Source organism: Opisthocomus hoazin, chromosome 16 (genome assembly GCF_030867145.1).
Source record: "Opisthocomus hoazin isolate bOpiHoa1 chromosome 16, bOpiHoa1.hap1, whole genome shotgun sequence".
Classification (NCBI taxonomy): domain Eukaryota; kingdom Metazoa; phylum Chordata; class Aves; order Opisthocomiformes; family Opisthocomidae; genus Opisthocomus; species Opisthocomus hoazin.
The window spans coordinates 14,283,529-14,302,930 of NC_134429.1; the positions used below are offsets into that span (position 1 = coordinate 14,283,529).

General features: G+C 63.2%; 1 protein-coding gene across 9 annotated transcripts; it reads left to right on the plus strand.

Annotated features, from left to right (window-relative positions):
- The first annotated feature begins 1,053 nt into the window (after window positions 1-1,053).
- On the plus strand, window positions 1,054-18,397 carry TMEM51 (transmembrane protein 51). 9 transcript variants are annotated; one of them, XM_075437348.1, is made up of 3 exons: window positions 1,054-1,079; window positions 15,152-15,609; window positions 17,228-18,397. In XM_075437348.1, exons 2-3 carry the CDS (start codon window positions 15,269-15,271, stop codon window positions 17,640-17,642), a joined length of 756 nt encoding a protein of 251 aa, XP_075293463.1. In that variant the 5' UTR covers window positions 1,054-1,079; window positions 15,152-15,268; the 3' UTR covers window positions 17,643-18,397. The 9 variants fall into 9 exon arrangements, with proteins under 9 accessions (XP_075293463.1, XP_075293458.1, XP_075293461.1 ...); XM_075437343.1 differs by lacking the exon at window positions 1,054-1,079 and adding an exon at window positions 3,443-3,510; XM_075437346.1 differs by lacking the exon at window positions 1,054-1,079 and adding an exon at window positions 3,444-3,492.
- Window positions 18,398-19,402: the final 1,005 nt, after the last annotated feature.

The following is a 19,402-nucleotide window of genomic DNA, read 5'->3' on the forward strand; positions in this document are numbered from 1 at the left end:
TTCGAGCAGAGAAAAGCAGGGGGAAGCTGCCAGCGAGCGATTTCTGCCGCTAACACAGGGTAACATGAGTCCCTGGCATCTCTGCGAGTACCGGGGCAGCAAATGCCCCTCTGAAAGGCCCCTTTGTTGCCCGGTGGGGCTCCTGTTTCCTCCTTCCAGTGCAAGCAAAGTCTTTATTCTGCATATTTGGCTGGATGAATACCCCAGAGAGGTATCAGCCCACCCCGGCCCAGGCAGTGATTATTTGCCAGGGGAGGATGTGAGCTGCCCGTAGATAAATACCCGCGCCAGGATGGCTGCTGTAGCTAGACAGGCAAATGAGCCAAAGAAACGCGTGTGAATGCCAGCAGAGAGGGCAGGTGCGTTAGCAGCCACCCAGGCTCTGCCCTTCGAGGGCTGAGAGCGCCCACCCTTTGCGTAACGATGGGCAAACCAGCCCGGGTCAACAGCATGAGGGGTGAGGGGAAAGAAACCGGCTCCAAAGGGAGCGACTGAGCGAAGGGCGAGCTGGAATGGCTCGAGCGTGCGGGCGCACGAACCGCGTTTCTCCAGCTCACCCAGCCCTGCTGCCGCAGAAAAGGCCGTTTGTGGCCGATACTCAGCTCTGCGGAGCAGGAGCATGAGGAGCCGCTCGATGAATGTCCCCTCTGTGCGGGCGGGCGGTCTCCAGGGCCCCTCGCCAGGGTGGACAACCTTTCTCCGTCTCGGGCCGGGCTCTCCCCGCGCGGGATCGGTGACAGTCACCGTGCAAGGTGCCTTTTCTGCCCATTTTGCTGCGGAGAAGACAGTTCCCTGCTGTAGCTGCCGACTGCCGGAGCGGCTGGCGACGGCCGGTTTGTGTTTGATACGGAAAGGTGCTGCGGGGAGGGGAGGGGGCAGGGAGGAATTTGCCTGAGCGGGTGGCCAAGCCTGGAAATGCAAAACAATCCGTACCAGGAGAAAAAAAAAAACATACGCAGGTATACTGAATAATGTTCTTTCTTTTATTTCTAGCACGCTTCTCGAAGTTGGCCTTTGATTAGAGAAGGAAGGTACCGTGATAGAGCGGGGAAGGGCACCGGGAGGAGGAGCCGCGGCAGGTGAGTCAGTGGAAAATACCATCGGCTCCGAACGGGATCGAGCTGGTGGGAAGAGACATGGGGAAACGGGAGTTTGAGACCCGGCATCCCCAGCACTGGTGCCCCCGAGGCAGGGCTGCGGCGCGCTGATTCACGTGCGGGCATGTGACAAGGTGCGTTGGGTTCGTGATGGCTTTTGCCTTTGTGAGGGCTTGCGGGGCTGAAGCGACGAGAAAAACTGCAGTGGCTGGTCCAGAGAGTGCGGCAACGCGGCTTTTTCACTCGGGATTGGGAAAAACCCACCCTGAGCATCACCTCCAGCAGAACTGGAGTCATTGGTGGGGTTCAGCATCAAGGCTGTGAGAAGGGCCAGCAAAAGCGCAAGTCCCAGTCGCTGCTGGGATGGCGGTCGGGGAGAGGTGACACCGGAGACGGCGTTGATTACGGCAGGGTTTGCCCACAGCCAGCTGCGGCCTGTGCCGATGGGCAGCCTCCAGCCGCAGCCGCCGTGCCACCGCTCGGGGAGCGCGCTCCCAATTCCGTAAGGGTTTTACGTAAATTGTGGGGAAAGATTGCTTAGTCGCCTCACAGATAGGCACGGAAACGCGCAGAGGTTCCCTGCTTCCACACCCCGGAGCAGCCCGTGACCCCGTGCAGAACTGCGGCTGTTAATTGTTCATTAGTAAAGTCCTGCCCAAGCGGGGGCAGGAGCTGGCGGGTTGGTCCCTGCGGTTCAGCCTGGAAGTCACGGCACTGCCTGGTTCCGAGGGTAAGCCCTGGTGAGGGCCGTGCCCAGAACGGAATCACAGAATCCCAGCGTGGTGGGGGTTGGCAGGGCCCTCTGTGGGTCACCCAGCCCAACCCCCTGCCCAAGCAGGGTCACCCAGAGCAGGCTGCACAGCACCGTGGCCAGGCGGGGTTGGAATCTCTCCAGAGGAGACTCCACAGCCTCCCTGGGCAGCCTGGGCCAGGGCTCTGTCACCCTCAGAGGGAAGAAGTTCTTCCTCGGGTTCAGCTGGAGCTTCCTCTGCTTCAGTTTGTGCCCGTTGCCCCTTGTCCCGTCGCTGGGCACCACTGGAAAGAGTCTGGCCCCGTCCTCCTGACACCCACCCTGCAGATACTCTTCCCAGTGAGTGAGTGGTTAACTGGGAGCGTGTACAGATGGCAGCAGCCGGAGAAAGGCACTTCCCAGTCTCACTGGGAACCCCAGCCCGGTGTTGTGGGGGTGTTGGCTTTGCCCGGTGCAACGGGGCGGTGAGCACGAGCGGTTGTGGTTGTTCGAAACCAGACTTACGCAAACGGCGCCTAGAATGGCTCACTTGAGGAAAAGCTCTGCTCGTCGGGACGAGCGGGTTTTCGTAACGCAGATTCCTTGCAAGCTGGTTTTTAAACTGGAAATGAGGGCTGTGCCGCCTGGAGCGCTGCACCGGACCCTGCTTGGAGCAGGCGATGCAACTGGCAGCCCCAGCTGTGACCTGTGCCTGGGATGAGGTGCGGGAAAACCTGTATGTTTTTATATAGCGCATGATGGATGGTGGGAATTGGGACCCCAGGGACGGGTGATGGGAAGGCCCTTGTTGCCAAGAAGGCCCTTGGGATCCTGGGGCGCATCAAGAGGAGTGTGGGCAGCAGGGCGAGGGAGGTTCTCCTCCCCCTCTGCTCTGCCCTGGTGAGGCCCCATCTGCAGTGCTGTGTCCAGTTCTGGGCTCCCCAGTTCCAGAAAGATGAGGAGCTACTGGAGAGAGCCCAGCGGAGGGCTACGAGGATGAGGAGGGGACTGGAGCATCTCTCCTACGAGGAGAGGCTGAGGGAGCTGGGCTTGTTCAGCCTGGAGAAGAGAAGGCTCAGAGGGGACCTTAGAAATGCCTCTAAATATCTGCAGGGTGGGCGTCAGGAGGATGGGGCCAGACTCTGTTCAGTGGTGCCCAGCGACAGGACAAGGGGCAACGGGCACAAACTGAAGCAGAGGAAGCTCCAGCTGAACGCGAGGAAGAACTTCTTCCCTCTGAGGGTGACGGAGCCCTGGCCCAGGCTGCCCAGGGAGGCTGTGGAGTCTCCTTCTCTGGAGAGATTCCAGCCCCGCCTGGCCGCGGTGCTGTGCAGCCTGCTCTGGGTGACCCTGCTTGGGCAGGGGGTTGGGCTGGGGGACCCCAGAGGGCCCTGCCAACCCCACCATGCTGGGATTCTGTGAAGAGCTTCCAGGCGACCCCCGCTGGGTCGGCCCGGGTCGGGTCAGTAATGGCCCACGGCCGGCCCGGGGACCCCCGCGGGTGTTTGGGGGTCTCCCTGCCCCTCCCCGGTCCCTCGGTGCCCGCCGCAGCCGGGGAGCGCTGGCCCCCCCCCCCCCCCCGCCGGGGCCGCGCCCGGGCCCTGCAAGCGCCGCCCCGGGAGGGCAGGGCCGGGCGGGACGGACCCTCTGCGGCCGCGCCGGGAGGTACCGGAGCTACGGGGGGTACGTGGGGGGGGGACGGGACCGCGGCGCTGGGACCCGCCGCGACCGGGCAGGGCAGCAGGGGGCTGGGCCGGGGGAGCGCGGGCTGGGGACCGGGACTGGGACCGGGAGGTGGTCGGAGCCACGGCTGAGTCGGGCTGGGCTCGGTCCCGCAGTGCCGGGGACCGGGAGGGGGTCACAGCCACGACCGGGTCGGGCTGGGCTCAGTCCGGTCATGCCGGGGACCGGGACAAGGACCGGGAGCGGGGCGGAACCACGGCTGGGTCGGGCTGGGCTTTATCCTGTCGTTCCGGGGACCGGGAGGGGGTCACAGCCACGGCCGAGTCAGGCTGGGCTCCATCCCGTCAATCCAGGGACTGGGAGCGGGTTGGAAGCACAGCCAGGTCGGCTGGGCTTTATACTGTCATTCCAGGGACCGGGAGCAGGTCGGAACCACGGCCGTGTCGGGCTGGGCTGGGTCCCGCAGCGCCCAGGGCAGGGGTTCGACTGGGTCAAGCTTAGACCTGGGACAAGGGACGGGCTGGGCTCAGTCCCGGGGCGGGGGACAGGACCCGGCTGGGTTTGGTCCCGCAGCGCTCGCACCCGGCCAGGCCCCCAGCACCGTACTGGGGTGGGAGCCGCCAGGCGTGGGGGGGCTCAGAGCGGAGCGGGGGGCCGCTGGCCAGAGCTCAGCCCGGGCTCGGAGAGGTGGAAGCAGCCCTGGGGGAGGCTGCAGGGGAGACGTCCCCAAGCCAGGGTGTGGGCGAGGGGCTCTGGGGAGTTGGGGCGTCGGGGTTTGGGGAGCGGGGGTGTTGTGGGGGTCCATTCCTGCCATCACCCGTCTGTGACTTGTGGGCTCGGGGCACCTCGTCAGCGCCGGTGGGCATCAGGGTGACCTTGCTAAGAGCAGCTATCCTGGGTCGAGAGAAGCAGGGGGCGTGAGACGAGCCCCGCACCAAACCCCCCCGTGCCTGCGCGGTTCCGACGGACGGCAGCGTGGCAGGGGAGTCGCGGATCACGAGGCCGCTGCTCGAAGACGTCAGCCCCTGGGACGGTGCAAGGGACGCTGCGTGCGCGAGGCTGTTTGGAAAGCAAACAAAGAGAAGGAAAGCTGCCCAGGGCAGGTCTGTGCCGGGCGGTGTACGAACTGGACACCGCTCGCCGGGGGTTCGCTGCTTCCTATCGTGCTGTTACAGAATCACAGAGTGGTCGGGGCTGGCAGGGCCCTCTGTGGGTCCCCCAGCCCAACCCCCTGCCCAAGCAGGGTCACCCAGAGCAGGCTGCACAGCACCGCGGCCAGGCGGGGCTGGAATATCTCCAGAGAAGGAGACTCCACAGCCTCCCTGGGCAGCCTGGGCCAGGGCTCCGTCACCCTCAGAGGGAAGAAGTTCTTCCTCGGGTTCAGCTGGAGCTTCCTCTGCTTCAGTTTCTGCCCGTCGCTGGGCACCACTGAAAAGAGCTTGGCCCCATCTTCCTGACACCCACCCTGCAGGTATTTGTAAGTATATCTTAGGTCCCCTCTGAGCCTTCTCTTCTCCAGGCTGAACAAGCCCAGCTCCCTCAGCCTCTCCTTGCAGGAGAGATGCTCCAGGCCCCTCCTCATCCTCGTAGCCCTCCGCTGGGCTCTCTCCAGTAGCTCCTCATCTTTCTTGAACTGGGGAGCCCAGAAATGGACAGAGTACTCTAGATGAGGCTTCACCAGGGCAGTGTAGAGGGGAAGGAGAACCACCAAGGAAAGAGTGGCTTGGAGCTTTGGAGGGCTGCAGCAAATCTGCAACCGTCTCCCAAGTGTTGGTTGGGAAAGAAATGCCCCCGAGAACTCGAGTTGGTGACAGCAGCGGGCGTTGTGCAGGCGGTGCAGCCGCAGCCCCCGGCGTGCGTGGTTAGTCAGCCTGGGCGCGCACCGGCTCGGCACGCACCCTCCCGGTTCGGGGATACGGCCGGTGGCGGTCACGGTTATTCCTGGAAGTTCCTATCTCTGCCTGCCGCCAGGATCGGTTCCTGCGTTGTCTTGATGAGCCTGGGGAGAAGCGCCGTGTCCTTGGGTTCGGAAGGCGAGGTCGGGTGGGAAACCCCATCAGGCGGGTGTTTCTGGGGGGCTGCGAGTTTCGGTCGTCTGGTGCCGGCGGCTGGGAGGGGAGGGAGCCTGCCAGCCCTGCTCCACCTGCGCGGAGCGTGGCCTCTGTCACAGCCCCTCGCCAGGCTGCGACTCGTAACTGCCGGGGGCTGGTTTGAATGACTCGATTGCCGTCAGCTTAGCCTGGGTGGCTTTTTTTATCCGCTGAGCCAGCTCTGCGTGTTTGTGCGTGCATTGGGTGCAATCCCAGCGTGCGTCTTCCCCATATTGACCTCAAAGCGGGCTGTCTCGGGGAGCGCGGCACGCCCAGCGCCGGTGTGATGAAAGCACATCGAGGTGCCTTGCTGCTGCGGAGGTTGCACGCGAGGGAAACCCGTGCCGAGGGTCCTCTGCACCCTGCGAAGCTCCCTGGGCTCAGGGGAGCAGCGCCTGCCGTCGGCAGCGGGTCCCAAACCTGCGGGCTGCAAAGACATCGTTGCGGAGGGGATGCGGTGCGGGCGAGCTGGGTGAGCTGGGAAGCAGGGCCGTGTGAGCAGAGATGGGTGGCTCTGCGACCGCGTCCCCCGTGAGGCAGTCTGCGCTGGGCTTCGCGTGGTGGAGCGCGGCTGAGACGAAGCTGCGCCAGGCGGTGGGGTCCCGGCTTTCAGCTGCTGGTGGGCTTTTGGGTTACTTAAAGCTCCTCCGGCACGGACCTGGGCCACCGCTCGATGGGTGCAGCAGCAGTGCATCCCTTTGGGACGCAGCCGAGCACCCTGCAGCCATCCGAGACCCTGGACGTCCCGGTGTGACAGCCGGAAAGGGAAACCTCCCGGGTGCCAACGAGGAACGCGTGGGTGTGGGGCTGGTGACCCAGCCCTCCGCTGTAATGACTCGGAAGTATGCGAGGTGCCTTTGATGGTGTCGGTGGGTAATTACAGTGAGGTGGGTAATTACAGTGACGGGAGAATCCTCGGGGAGAGAAGCGCCGGGGGAAGGAGGAGGAATGTTTGGCCGTCGGTGCCCTGAGGAGAGCTGAGTCTCGGCGATGCTCAGCGGAGCTCGGGTGCCATAAGGTGCTGCCGCAGCCGCGCTCCCGCAGAGATCCCGGGAGGCCAGGGCCAGGCAGGGCTGTCTGCCGGCACTCCCGGCTGGAGCTCTGGAGGAGGGATCCCTCCGGCAGCGCAGGTACGTGCCCGTCTCCCGAACGCCTTTCGTGTTCCCGCTGTGTTTCTGCGGCAGAAACTGGTGTGGAGGCTCGGCCGAAGCAGCTGAAAATCCTGCGTGAGTCGTGCGGGCAGCACGCAGCGAGATAATTCCCCGGCAAACCTCCATCCCTGTCCCACTGCCTGTGCCCGCCCCGCTGAACGCTGCTGCTTCGTGCCGGGATGCCGCGCGTCGCTCGGCTGCCCGGCCGGCTCCATTCCCCCCCCCAGCCCGTATCGCCGCAGCAGGCTGGCATGGCGGGTCTTGCTGCTTGGAGAAGGCTGCTTGGAAAGTGCCGGGAGAAGCGATGCTGTGTCAGGGCGCAGGGAGACGAAGGGTGTTGCTGAAATCGCAGGCTGAGGATGAGGATGGTGGCAGCGCGGCGTCCCACGGTAGTGGCTTGCGGCGCGGGGAGCACCGGGGAGGGGAGATGGGGCTTGGGGGGCTCCCACGGCAGGACGGGAGCTGCCTAAAGCCCTTCCAGAGGACTGGGAAGCGCTCGGAGACAGCGGGAATGCTGGCTTCAGGAGAGATCCGAGGGGGGGTGGGTAATGGCTCCAAGGGCTGAAAGGCTCCGGAGGAGAGCGCGGTGGCTGGCACGGAGACGGGGCGAGGGCACGGGCCAAAAACCCTGGGGAGGTTGCTGGGAGGGATGGCTTGATCTCAGCAGGAAACAGCAGGATAGGAAAAAATCCAAAAAAAGGAAAATACCAAACACAGAGGTGCAAAGCGGAGTCCAAAGCAAAGCAGGAAGGAGACGAGGTGGGCGCGCTGGGATTTTCCCTGGCCGGTGTGCTTTCCCAGGCCTGGGCGCACCGGGTAGGCTGGTAACTCAACTCCCTTTTCTAGCCTGGGGAGAGGCAAACCCCCCAAACCCCCCCAGACCTCGGATGTAGCAGAGCGTGGCTGGGAGGCGATAGGCTGGCGAGCTGCTGTACTGGCTACGTGCGCAAGCTGGGCAGGGGAAAAGCCGCGGGGTGCTGCTCGCACGGCGGGCTGGGGCGCGGCGAGGGCTCGCCGACCTCCGGCACTGCTGGCGGTCCGTGCCGGCGCGGTGTCGGTGGCTGTGGCAGCGTTATCTGCGGGAATAGATGGTAATGGCCGTAAATATAAATGTAGAAGGACTCTTGCTCCGAGTGCGTTACTGCTCTGATGGCCCTAATGAAGTTGTGGGAAGAGGAGTCCGGGAGGCCAGGTCCCGCACGTCGATGGCACGGTTGCAGCTAGCGGCTGGCTGCCGCTGACGAAGGCTCGGGGTAAACGGTCACTGCGGCTCGTGCGATCTGTGCTGGGTCTGCGACCGGCGGCAGCTCGATCGCCCGCCGACGACAGACGCAGCGATGGTGGCAGCTGGAGAAGGGCCGGGCGCCGCGTTGTGCCAAACGGGGCGTTTGGTGAGCCCCGTCGCTGCTGTTCTGCAGCCGTCAGCGCGGCCGCAGCGGCCGGCTGGGCGGATTCCAGCATCCCGATCCCGGGAGTGGGCCGGGCAGCCTCGGCTTTCCCGTGACACCCTTGTTTTGCAGGAAGCCGCGGCGCCGGGGGCCCTGGGCTCCCGTCTGAAGCGGGAGAGGAGCTGTGAGCAAGCCCTGCTGCTCGCCTGGCGCTGTCTGCGAGAGAGCGGTCGAGGAGGAGATAAAATTAAAGACGAAAAGATGGTGAAATAGCTTAAAATGTCTGCTAGGAGCGCCCAGAGCGATGCATGCGGGTGCGTTCCTGCGCGCTCTCGGCAGGAAGCATCAGCAGCCAGATGTGGCACAGCCCTGGTCGTCTGCCCGGGGCTGTCCCTCCGGGTTTCCTGGAAAGACGCGATCCAACGGGCTGGGTGTTTGTCCGGACGAACAGGGGTGGGCTGAACCGGCAGCGATGCCGCTTTTCCCGGCTCAGCTGGGTATTTCTGTCCCCGCAGCCCCTGAGCTGCGTCTGGCCAGAAGCTGCTGCTGGGGCAAGGCGGAACGTGGGCAGCGAGGAGGGCCCGAGAATGGAGGGCAGATATCAGCTGCGTCCTGCCCTGTGGGTTTTCTGACGCCGCGTGGGGTTTAGGGCTGCTGGGGGGTCGAGCCCTTGTGCGACGAGGGCTCTGGGCAAGGTGACTGCCGCTGGAGGAGTGAGCTCGTGAGGATGTGCCGCGGTCACCGATGAGCAGGGAAGGTGGTTAATGAGAAGGCTGTTAATGAGGAGGCTGGCGCTGCTGCAGAGGAGCTGATGTGGGGCTGGCTGTCCCCTGGAGCGGGGGCCAGGCAGAGAGGGGAAGCCCAGCCTGGCGTGGCGTTACCCCCATCTCTGAGCTCCTCGGGGCTCGCCTGACCCAGGGCTGGGGCCAGACGCCCCGGCACTTCCCGCTCCACCTCCAGAAGCTGCAAAGCTCTCGGGAGGAGCCCGTGCACGAGCAACTGATCTCCGGTGTTGAGGATTGCTGTTGAGAGGAGCCAGAGGAACTCATGGCTGTAGTTTGGGAAGGGGTGGCCGAACCGCTGCTGGCCCTGGGAGCAGCTTGGAGACAGGCAGAGCTGTGGCTGCCGTCATCAGATAGAAGGTGACGTGCACCGGGCTCCAGGCTCTTGGGATGTTTGGAGACTAGATAAATTTTCTTTTTTTAATTTGCCTGATAGTCACTCGAAAATTAGTCTCGTGTGTTACGACTGGCACTGGAGTTGCACATTGGCTTTCACGGAATCCCAGCACGGTGGGGGTTGGCAGGGCCCTCTGTGGGTCACCCAGCCCAACCCCCTGCCCAAGCAGGGTCACCCAGAGCAGGCTGCACAGCACCGCGGCCAGGCGGGGCTGGAATCTCTCCAGAGAAGGAGACTCCACAGCCTCCCTGGGCAGCCTGGGCCAGGGCTCCGTCACCCTCAGAGGGAAGAAGTTCTTCCTCGGGTTCAGCTGCAGCTTCCTCTGCTTCAGTTTGTGCCCGTTGCCCCTTGTCCTGTCGCTGGGCACCACTGAACAGAGTCTGGCCCCGTCCTCCTGACCCCCACCCTGCAGATATTTAGAGGCATTTCTAAGGTCCCCTCTGAGCCTTCTGTTCTCCAGGCTGAACAAGCCCAGCTCCCTCAGCCTTTCCTCGCAGGAGAGATGCTCCAGTCCACTCCTCATCCTCATAGCCCTCCACTGGACTCTCTCCTCAGTAGCTCCTCCTCTTTCTGGAACTGGGGAGCCCAGCACTGGACACAGTACTCCAGGTGGGGCCTCTGCAAGGGGACGTGTTGCTTGGCAGCAGTGGGCTGTGAGCCACGCGTCTGCTCTGACTCTTCGGGAGCGAGGAAGCCCTGGAGCTCAGGATGAGGGAGCTCGTCCCGTGCCCTGTGACTGCATCGGGGTTTAACCCGTTCCCGGAACCGCAGACTCATCTCGCTGATCCCGTGCCCAAGGTGTTGCTGCAGGAGCGTGAGAGGGAAGGTGATGTCATGGGAGGGGAAAGATCCGAAGGTTGCAGAGGGCGGAGAGGAGCATGGGGGCCACCGTGGGCGGCGATGGCTGTCGTGCTTCCTCGTGAGTCACAGCGGCGCAGTTGGCGTTTCGCCGGGAGCACCGAGATGTGGAGCACGATCCGGGGCTGACTCTCTCCAGGGGGTCTGCGTCCCCGCGGAGGGCTGGTGTCTCCCACCAGATGCTATCGGCTGCCGCCGCGCCTCGGTACCCGTGCCAAAAGCCCTCAGGGTGCATCTAGGCGCGTTGGCGTGCGCTGCTCGAGGAAGAGCTTATCCGGAGCCCTCCCGTGCCGATTTAACGGCTGGAAATGTCCCAAGAGGAGTCACAAAGCGTCCCTTGGCTCTGGCAGCCCGCGGGGAGCCGGTGAGAGGCGTGGGTAGCCCGGCCGAGCGCGGAGGAGGTGCAGGTGCCCCGGGCTTTGCAGCCGCACCGGTGGAGTTTAATGATTCGGAGATCCTGGTGTAAATCATTGCCAGCGCAGGCGTGCGTGGGACGGGGACGGAGGTGGGTCCGGCTGCAGGGGAGACCCCATGCCACGGGCCCGCGGGGCTGGAGGGGGCCTGGGGTGCCCGGCCACCGCTCACCCGCCTGATGGAGCGGTGAGGGTGCCAACGGGAGCCGCGGGGCAAGGAGAGAGCGGGCTGCTGTGCCACGGCGTAGGAAGGGTGAGTAAGAGTCGGGCGCTCGGGGCTGTGCACAGTAGGAGTGGTTTTGGTAACGAATCGGGGGAACTCATGGAGGAAAAATCCTTTGGGAATTATTAAACTGGTGCAACGGCAGAGCAGGGCATGTCTGTGTCGCTGGATCTGGGAGGGCGGCACTGCGCGTGTGTGCTCGGGGCGGCCGCAGTGGATGCCTCCTTGGAGATATCAGCCACAGTGAGATTGTTGGGGTGAGTTATCATGGAATCATAGGTTGGAAAAGACCTCTGAGATCATGAAGTCCACTGTCAACCCATCACCCCCGTGCCTGCTAAACCATGTCTCAAAGTGCCACAGCTAGATGTTTGTTGAACCCCTCCAGGGATGAGGACTCTACCACCTTCCTGGGCAGCCTGTTCCAAGGCCTGACCACTCTTTCAGTAAAGACATTTTTCCCAATATCCAATCTGAATCTCCCCTGACGCAACCTGAGGCCATTGCCTCTTGTCCAGCAGCAGCTCCCTGCTGTGGCCGCTGACGTCAGGGCACTGGGGTTATTGCTAAAGCGATGGGAGCATGCTCTGGAAAGCCCAAAGAAGAGCTAAATCAAGGGAGAGGCAGACTTCTAGGCCAAGTCTCCTGCGTTCATCCGATTTGCCCGGGCCGCAGGGCAGCACTGCGAGGGATCTGCGTCAAACTTTCAGGCCCAGCGACGACGTGGAAGTTTAAATCCTGTCCGCTTCCAGGGCTGAGGTGGCCAAGGGAAGCCAGGGCGATGGGGATCGGGCACGGAGGTTTAGACACCGCGGGTGAACGTTACCAGCCCGACGTGTTTCCTGTGCCCGCCACGCGTGCAGTGCGATTGCCCTGCCCCAAACCCATCAAAGCACTTTGCAAGTGAAATCTGGGCTGGCCGAGGTCCGTACGTTAAACGCCTTGCTAATGAGCATGGGGATGGGAGCCTGTTTGAATACCTGGGTGAGGGAAAAACCCCAGAGCCGCCCATACAGCCAAGGTTGGAAGACCCGAAAGGAGAAGCAGGGTGGCTGGTGGGTCAGAGCAGGGCGGCGGTGGCTGCAGTAACGGTGACACGATGTGCGCTGGCTTGGCGTTGTCGTAAGAAGGGGCTCCAGTCTGTTAGCGGGGATTTGGACGAGACGTCGTGCTCCTGGTGTGTGAGGTCTCGGGCAGGGAGAGCTGCGGGCGACCTTGGAGCGAGGGGCTGGTGTCGATGCTGCGGTCTCATGTGTGGAAGTGCAGTGGGACAGGCGCCTCGTGGGGGAAGGTGTCGTTCCATGCACCAGCACAGGCTGGGGCAGAGCTGCTGGAGAGCAGCTCTGCGGAGAGGAACCTGGGTGTGCTGGTAGACAGCAGGTTGCCCATGAGCCAGCAGCGTGCCCTGGCTGCCAAGAAGGCCAGTGGGATCCTGGGGTGCATCAAGAGGAGTGTGGGCAGCAGGTCGAGGGAGGTTCTCCTTCCCCTCTGCTCTGCCCTCGTGAGGCCCCATCTGCAGTGCTGTGCCCCGTGCTGGGCTCCCCAGTTCCAGAAAGATGAGGAGCTACTGGAGAGAGCCCAGTGAAGGGCTACAAGGATGAGGAGGGGCCTGGAGCATCTCTCCTACGAGGAGAGGCTGAGGGAGCTGGGCTTGTTCAGCCTGGAGAAGAGAAGGCTGAGAGGGGACCTTCGAAATGCCTCTAAATATCTGCAGGGTGGGTGTCAGGAGGACGGGGCCAGACTCTTTCCAGTGGTGCCCAGCGACGGGACAAGGGGCAACGGGCACAAACGGCAGCAGAGGAAGCTCCAGCTGAACGCGAGGAAGAACTTCTTCCTTCTGAGGGTGACGGAGCCCTGGCCCAGGCTGCCCAGGGAGGCTGTGGAGTCTCCTTCTCTGGAGATATTCCAGCCCCGCCTGGCCACGGTGCTGTGCAGCCTGCTCTGGGTGACCCTGCTTGGGCAGGGGGTTGGGCTGGGGGACCCACAGAGGGCCCTGCCAACCCCTCCATGCTGTGATTCTGTGTGTGGAAGTGCAGTGGGACAGGCGCCTCGTGGGGGGGAAGGTGTCCTGAAACGGGGGGAGTCTTGGGATGCTCAGGGGTCTGGTTGGGAAGTGTGGGACCGGGCAGCGCTCTGCCCAGGCATTGCTGCCCGCAGCGTGCTCGGTGCCCATGGGCAGGGGACGGGCTGGCAGGCAGAGAGCGAAGGCTTCGTGTAGGAGGGCAGGGACCGGCGGTCGCCGGCTCCAGATGGCTCAGGTGGGACGGGCTGCCGGGTTGGGATTGATCTCGGGGTGCTGGCGAGGATGTTTTGGATATCGCGTGTGCCGCATCCTCGGCAGCTGCTTGCTGGGACCGACCAGCGGCGGGTTCGGAGGGCAGAGGACGCCTTGCCGGAGGAGCAGATGGCAGGCACGGCAGCAGCGCGGCACTGGCTCTGGCAGCGGGGCTGGACACGGCACCGAGCCGTGCCGCGGGGAGCAGCGAGCCTGTCCCTGCATGTCTGCCGGCAGCTCCCTTTGGGCAGGGCTCGGCAGCTCGCGTCCGCCCAGTGACCCCGGACGGACCGTGGGAGCGAAGGCTTCGCCTTGCCCGCATCCACGCGAACGCTGGCAAGCCCGATGCGGGGCCAGGACCGCGTGTGACGGGGCCAGGACATCCCTCGGGGAGCCTCCGACGCGGGGCCGGGGCGCAGGCGGGCTGCGCTGGGGATGTTGCTCTGCAGATTCCTCCTCTCCGGGCCTCGCGTGCGTGTCTTTTCCTGCAAGCAGCTGGAACTGGTCTGATTTCTGGGAATGCTGGTTTATTCTGGCGCTTGACCCCGTGAACGAGGCTTGCGCTCGAGCCGAACACGCAAACGTGAAGCTCGGGAGCGCTGAACGGGTGAGGGCGTGCGCGGGGGCTGCACGCAGCAGCAGCTTGTCCGAGGGCGGCTCGTAGCGCAAACAAGCGTCGGGAAGCCGGGGCTGGGGAGGAAAGGAGGAAACCCCGGCACGTTTGCGCAGCTGCACGCTGGTGTTGGCACATGCGTGAAGCTGGGAGGCTGCCGCACGGCTCGCTCGGGCGGAGACAGGGGAGCTTGGCTGCGGGGATGTGAGTTGCTCGCCCGTGGTCTGCAGGAAGGGCTTGCGCTCGCGGCCGCCGTCTCCGCCAGCCGAGGTCGGGCAGGCGAGCGGCCAGGAGATGCGGCTCCGCGGGGTTTTTGTTGGCAAGCGAGCGCATCAGGGTCTGGCGACGCCGCAGACGTTCAGCTGGGGCGGTGGAGGAGCATTTCGCACCCGGACGGCCCCGAGCCCACCGCGGTCAGCAGGCTGCAGCCGGGGAAATCGCGTCACCCCAGGGTGGGCGAGCGCTGGGCGGGAGCAAGGCAGGGGCTGTGCCGAGGACTTGGTTTTGGAGCAAGGCAGCGCTGGGGGGAAGCCGCAGGGCCGGCCTGGCTGGGAGAGCGGGGTTTTGCTTTCTCTTCTCCGGGCAGGGAGGCACGGCAGGGCAGGCAGCCAGCGCCGCCAGCAGCCCTGCTGCGTCGCGGACAGGGGGAAGCGAGAAGCTGGCCAGCCGGCGAGATGTTTCTGAGCGGCGTCGGGTTGGTTAGCGTTGGCGGCGGCGGTTGGTCTAAGGCAGCGCAGCTCCATGAAGCAGGGAGCATTTCTCTAAGCATGAAAAGGTATCGTGGAGGCTTTATGGTTTGGTGCTGTTGTCCCACTCCTAAGGATGGTCCATCTAAGGCCTCAGCAGATGTTAGTGAACGGGTTAGTTCCTCGGGTTTGTGGCTGCTACAGCCGAGGGTCAAAATCAGACGTAAATCTCGCTTTGACGGGACCCCGTGGTGCTCAGGAAGGTGGAGCTTTAGGACCATCGTGAATGTTCGGCTGTGGCTCCTGCGGCGCTGCAGGAGTTTCGGGAAGAGCCGGAGAGGAGCCTCCCCTTGCCCTTTGGTACGGGATTGGTGCGGCCGCTCAGCAGAGAGGGAGTCGCGCCCGGGAGCCATGTCGTGCGGCCGGTTGTGCTGCAGCTGGACGAAAGCTTCCTGCCAAGGCGGGAGGAAGAAAGGCGGGAGTCACCGGCCCTGCTTGCCGTCCTGTGCCGCGAGCCGGGAAGTGGCAGGGAGGGCAGCAGACCCAGCCTGGCATGGACGCTGCTGCCCAGGTCGTGATGAGAGCGGCCGGCAAGGATCCCGCTGCCGACCGCCGTGTCATGTCCTGAGGCGCTCTCCGCCGGTGCGGTGAAGTCCGATTTCCAGCAGGAATGGAATGAAATATGTTATCGTGGCTGCCGAAACGGTCGCTGCGTGGCTTTTGCGTCGCGCTGTGCACTAACCGTCGCTTTCCGTCTCTTCCCAGAGCTCGCCGCCGGCCCGGGGAGGGGACCGCACGCATGCGAGCCGGCCCGCAGCCCCCCCGGCCCGAGCCATGCTGTGAGGTGGGGGCAGCCCGGCCGGCCAGCCAGCAGCGGGAGCGATGGCCCAGTCCCGGGCCAACGGCTCGCACTACGCCCTGACGGCCATAGGGCTGGGGATGCTGGTCCTGGGCGTCATCATGGCCATCTGGAACCTCGTCCCCGGCTTCGGCCCTGAGGAAAAACTCACCATCTACGCCGGGAACAGCAGCAAGCCCGATCGCGGCACCGGGGGCATTCTGAAGAGCAAGACCTTCTCAGTGGCGTACGTGCTGGTGGGAGCGGGCTTGCTGCTGCTGCTGCTCTCCCTCTGCCTGACTCTCCGGGACAAGAAGAGGCACAGCGAGGAGATGGCTCGCGTGCAGCACCAGCCGTCGGCAGAGCCCTCGCAGCAGGGGGACAGGTGAGCCCTGTTGGGGAAAAAGGGAGCGGGATGGAGCGTCAGAATGCGACCTAGAGTGGTTATTCAGCCTCAAGGAGAGCAGGAGCAAGGAGAGGACCTTAGAAATGCTTATGAATATCTGCAGGGTGGGGGTCAGGAGGACGGGGCCAGGCTTTTTCCAGTGGTGCCCAGTGATAGGACAAGGGGCAACAGGCACAAAGGGAACCAGAGGAAGCTCCAGCTGAAGATGAGGAAGAACTTCTTCCCTCTGAGGGTGACGGAGCCCTGGCCCAGGCTGCCCAGGGAGGCTGTGGAGTCTCCTTCTCTGGAGATGTTCCAGCCCCGCCTGGCCGCGGTGCTGTGCAGCCTGCTCTGGGTGACCCTGCTTGGGCAGGGGGTTGGGCTGGGTGACCCACAGAGGTCCCTGCCAACCCCCACCACGCTGGGATTCTGCGCAAGCCGATAGCAGCGCCTGCTAAAACGAAGGCGTGCACGTCTGTAGGGTTCAGCTACGTTGTGGAGTTGGGGAAGGAACGACTCCAGCTGTACTGGTGGTGGTGCACGCGGAGGGAAGCGTTGTTTGTGTGTAAGCTGGGGTCTGGATGGAGCCGCGGCCAAGGCAGCGCTGCCGAGCCGTGCCGCTCCGGGCTTTGTCGGCACACAGCAGCGTGGTTAATGGTTAACGCAGAGGAGCGAGATGGCTGCTGCAGGCGGGCGAGGGGTTACGGGGAGAGAGGAGCGGGGGATGCAGGACGACGCTGTCTCGCTGAGCGCAGCCGGAGGTAGGCAGCGGCTGGGCATGGAGTTTAGACCCGGTGAAAGTCTGCAGGGCTCTGCTGTGTGCTTGGGGAACTCCAACGAGTAGAGCAAAGGCTGCTGCCGCAGCAGGCGCGGTCTGAGCAAACACAGGGCGCAGGAGAAGTCCCCGGCCGTCTCGGCAGTGCGGGGAATCAGCGTGGTCCGGGTGCGGGCTGTGCCTGTGCCGAGAGAGGCCGGGGGGACGACGTGGAGGGCGAGGTGGCAGGAGGAGGCGATGGCTCTGCCAGCTGCCGCCTGGGGAATGCGGCGAGCGTTTGCTGCCAGCGGCGACTGCGGAGGAGTACTCTGCGTGCAGATCCACCCAGAAAACCGTATTTCCTTCTTAGATTGTGAAGGTAACTTCGTATTGCGAAAGTGATGCCAAGTGTACGTGTGCAGGTACCTGTGCCATAGGTGGGAATGTACTGCAGAGCCGAAGCTCGTTGTAGGAAAACTCAGGGTAGACACCCAACCCCGGAGACATCGGAGTGGCAAAGACGGGGGGGTGACGTCCCTTTCAGACGTGATTTCACTGATTGTCGAGAGGGGAGAAGGCAGCGTTCTGCCGGGGGAAGAACGTCCTGCTGTGCAATATCGAAAGAGGGTTTGTGGGCCGAGGGAGCGGGGGTCAAAGACAGACGTAGGTCACGAGGAAATGAAAATGTGCCTGAAAACAGGCGGGGAGGTGATCTGCTGTGGCAGGCTGGAAGGAGCTGGCGTGTACTGCAGAAGTGGATGCAATATGTTAGGGTCGTTTTGCGTTATTCTCTCCTGCTCACCCCCCGTGCCCAGCGAAGCGGAGAGGATGTGCTAATGATGGCCTTTGTTTCTTCCCCTCTAGTGAAGAAGAGGAGGAGGAAGACAGGTCTTCCCAGTACTACGTCCCCAGCTACGAGGAGGTGATGAACACAAGCTATTCTGAGCCCAGAGACTTGGACAGGAGCAACAGGATCAGCATCTCCCTGCCCTCCTACGAGTCCCTGACGGGGCTCGACGAAAGCACCCAGGCGTCGGGAGCTGCCGGCGCGGAGCCCGGCACGGAGCGGCAGCCCAGCCGGCACAGCTCGCGCCTGAGCAAGCGCCTGAAGCCGCTGAAGGTCCGGAGGATCAAGTCGGAGAAGCTGCACCTGAAGGACATCAGGCTGAACGTCGCGGAGGCGAACAGCACGGCCCCTATCACGATAGAGCCGCTGACCCCTCCGCCCAAGTACGAGGAGATCCAGGAGAAAGCGCCAGAGAGCCAGCCAAAGACTTAGAGAGGAATCTGTGATGCCGCCGGGGTTTCTGGGGGGGGGTTTGAAAAAAACACACCAAGAGGGGCTCGCTCTGTGGGTGCGGAAGCGGTCAGGGCTCCCTGGAAGCTGCGATGTGGAGGACACGATGGGTGCGTAGCGCTGTGGCACGGGGACAAGACAAGCATTCCCGAGGACGGGGTTTGACAAAAGATGGTGGGGAAAGCAACTGGAATGCCCAGAGGTCTGCTGCTCTGAAGGGAATGCAGGCTGCAAGTACCAAAAGTGTAATTTGTGGTGTTTTACATCAGGACCACCCCATGCGTCTTCTCACGCCTCTCCCCCTCGGGCCAGCAAGACCCTTCCGAGCCAAAAAACTGATACCCAATGAGGATTTTCCAAGGGGAAAAGGGAAATGTGGCTGGGGTTTTTTTTTGGTGTCTTTTTTCTTTTAGAGGAAGGCAAACCACGTCGCCAGAGCAGCACTGCAGCTTTCCCTCGCTCCCGTCTGGGGCCGGGCTGGTGGCCCGTGGCCAGTCCCGACGGCTGCCGAGGTCCGTGCTTGCTGGTGGCCCTGCGCTCCTCAGGGAGAGGATGGATTTCTTGCCTCGCTGGCCTCTGTCGTGTGCTGTGCTCCGATGCGAAGGGACGGCGCGGTTGAGGGAAGTGGATCGATGCAGGGGCTTGGGAGCCCCGAGCGCCGGGGCCGGGAGGTGTGCGGGGTGAAACGACTGCCGAGCGTGCGGCGCGGGCAGACCTGTTCTCAATAAATGAGGTGTACATGGCGTTTGCGTGTGAGTGTGGAAAATGAAATGGTCTGTTTTTGGAAAGTGTGGGTAGAGAGTGGGATCTCCCACGAATTGGTAGCCGAAGTCGGCGTGGCCAATCTGCCCGCTGCCTCTGGGCTGCCGGGGCGGAGGTGGCTTTGTTGGTCCGAGGCTGATATCCCAGCAGGCACCCCCTGTCCCACGGAGGTTGGCTAGGTGCTACGGTCGGTGAAAGGTACAAGGCGAGTGCAAGGGACCGTAACGAAGACAAAGAAGAGACGCTGCTCCAAATCCCTGTGACCGTTTCTCTTGCTGAGTTGCTGTTGCATATTGCGTCTCGTAATTTCTGTGGTTGTATCAGAGGAATTTCACCTTGCTGTGCCCCAAGGCATGACCTCAGCTGGGCGAAATGACTTCATTAGAGAAGGGACTCGGTTACTGAGGAGAAGGGGGAAAAAAAAAGTTGAAGAATAATACCCCAGAGGGAGGGATTTGGGTCCCATCTGGTTCCTGGTGTGGGGCTGGAAGTGTGGTGCAGCTCCTTGGAAGGTGTCTCTCGGGCACGGGTGCCCCGAAGAGCCTGCCCGCAGCCGGAGCAAGGCATGAAGTCCTCTCTCCCTGGTGAAGAAATGCAACCCTATCAGGTGTCTTAGCAAATCTGGTGAAGAATGGGTTTAGGAAGTGAAGCTTCTTGTCGGAGCAGTTGGGAGGGGAAGATTCGTGGAGCTTCTTCAACAGAAAGTCACATTTGATATGAAGCAGACTGGGGAAAGCAGAATCTTTCTGGGAGTCTCATGTGGGACAAGAGGAGCAAAAAATGACATGAAGTGCAGTGACCACAGTGAAACGGCCGTGACTCATGCAGTAATGAAGCGAAAAATGCTCAAATGGCTAACGAGCATCTCCGGCTACCTGCGTACTTGCCCACTGACGGTATGTGGAAAGCAGAGGGAGATGTGTGACGTTGCAGAGCGGGAGAGCTCCCAAACCTGTGCCCATCGCTGTCCTAGGGCGGCT

What these genes read in the sequence shown, in the direction of transcription:
- TMEM51 (XM_075437348.1), top strand. Translation starts at nt 15,269, where the DNA reads ATGGCCCAGTCCCGGGCCAACGGCTCGCACTACGCCCTGACGGCCATA. An exon ending in CCCTCGCAGCAGGGGGACAG is followed by an intron (nt 15,610 to 17,227) that starts GTGAGCCCTGTT and finishes CTTCCCCTCTAG; the next exon opens with TGAAGAAGAGGAGGAGGAAG.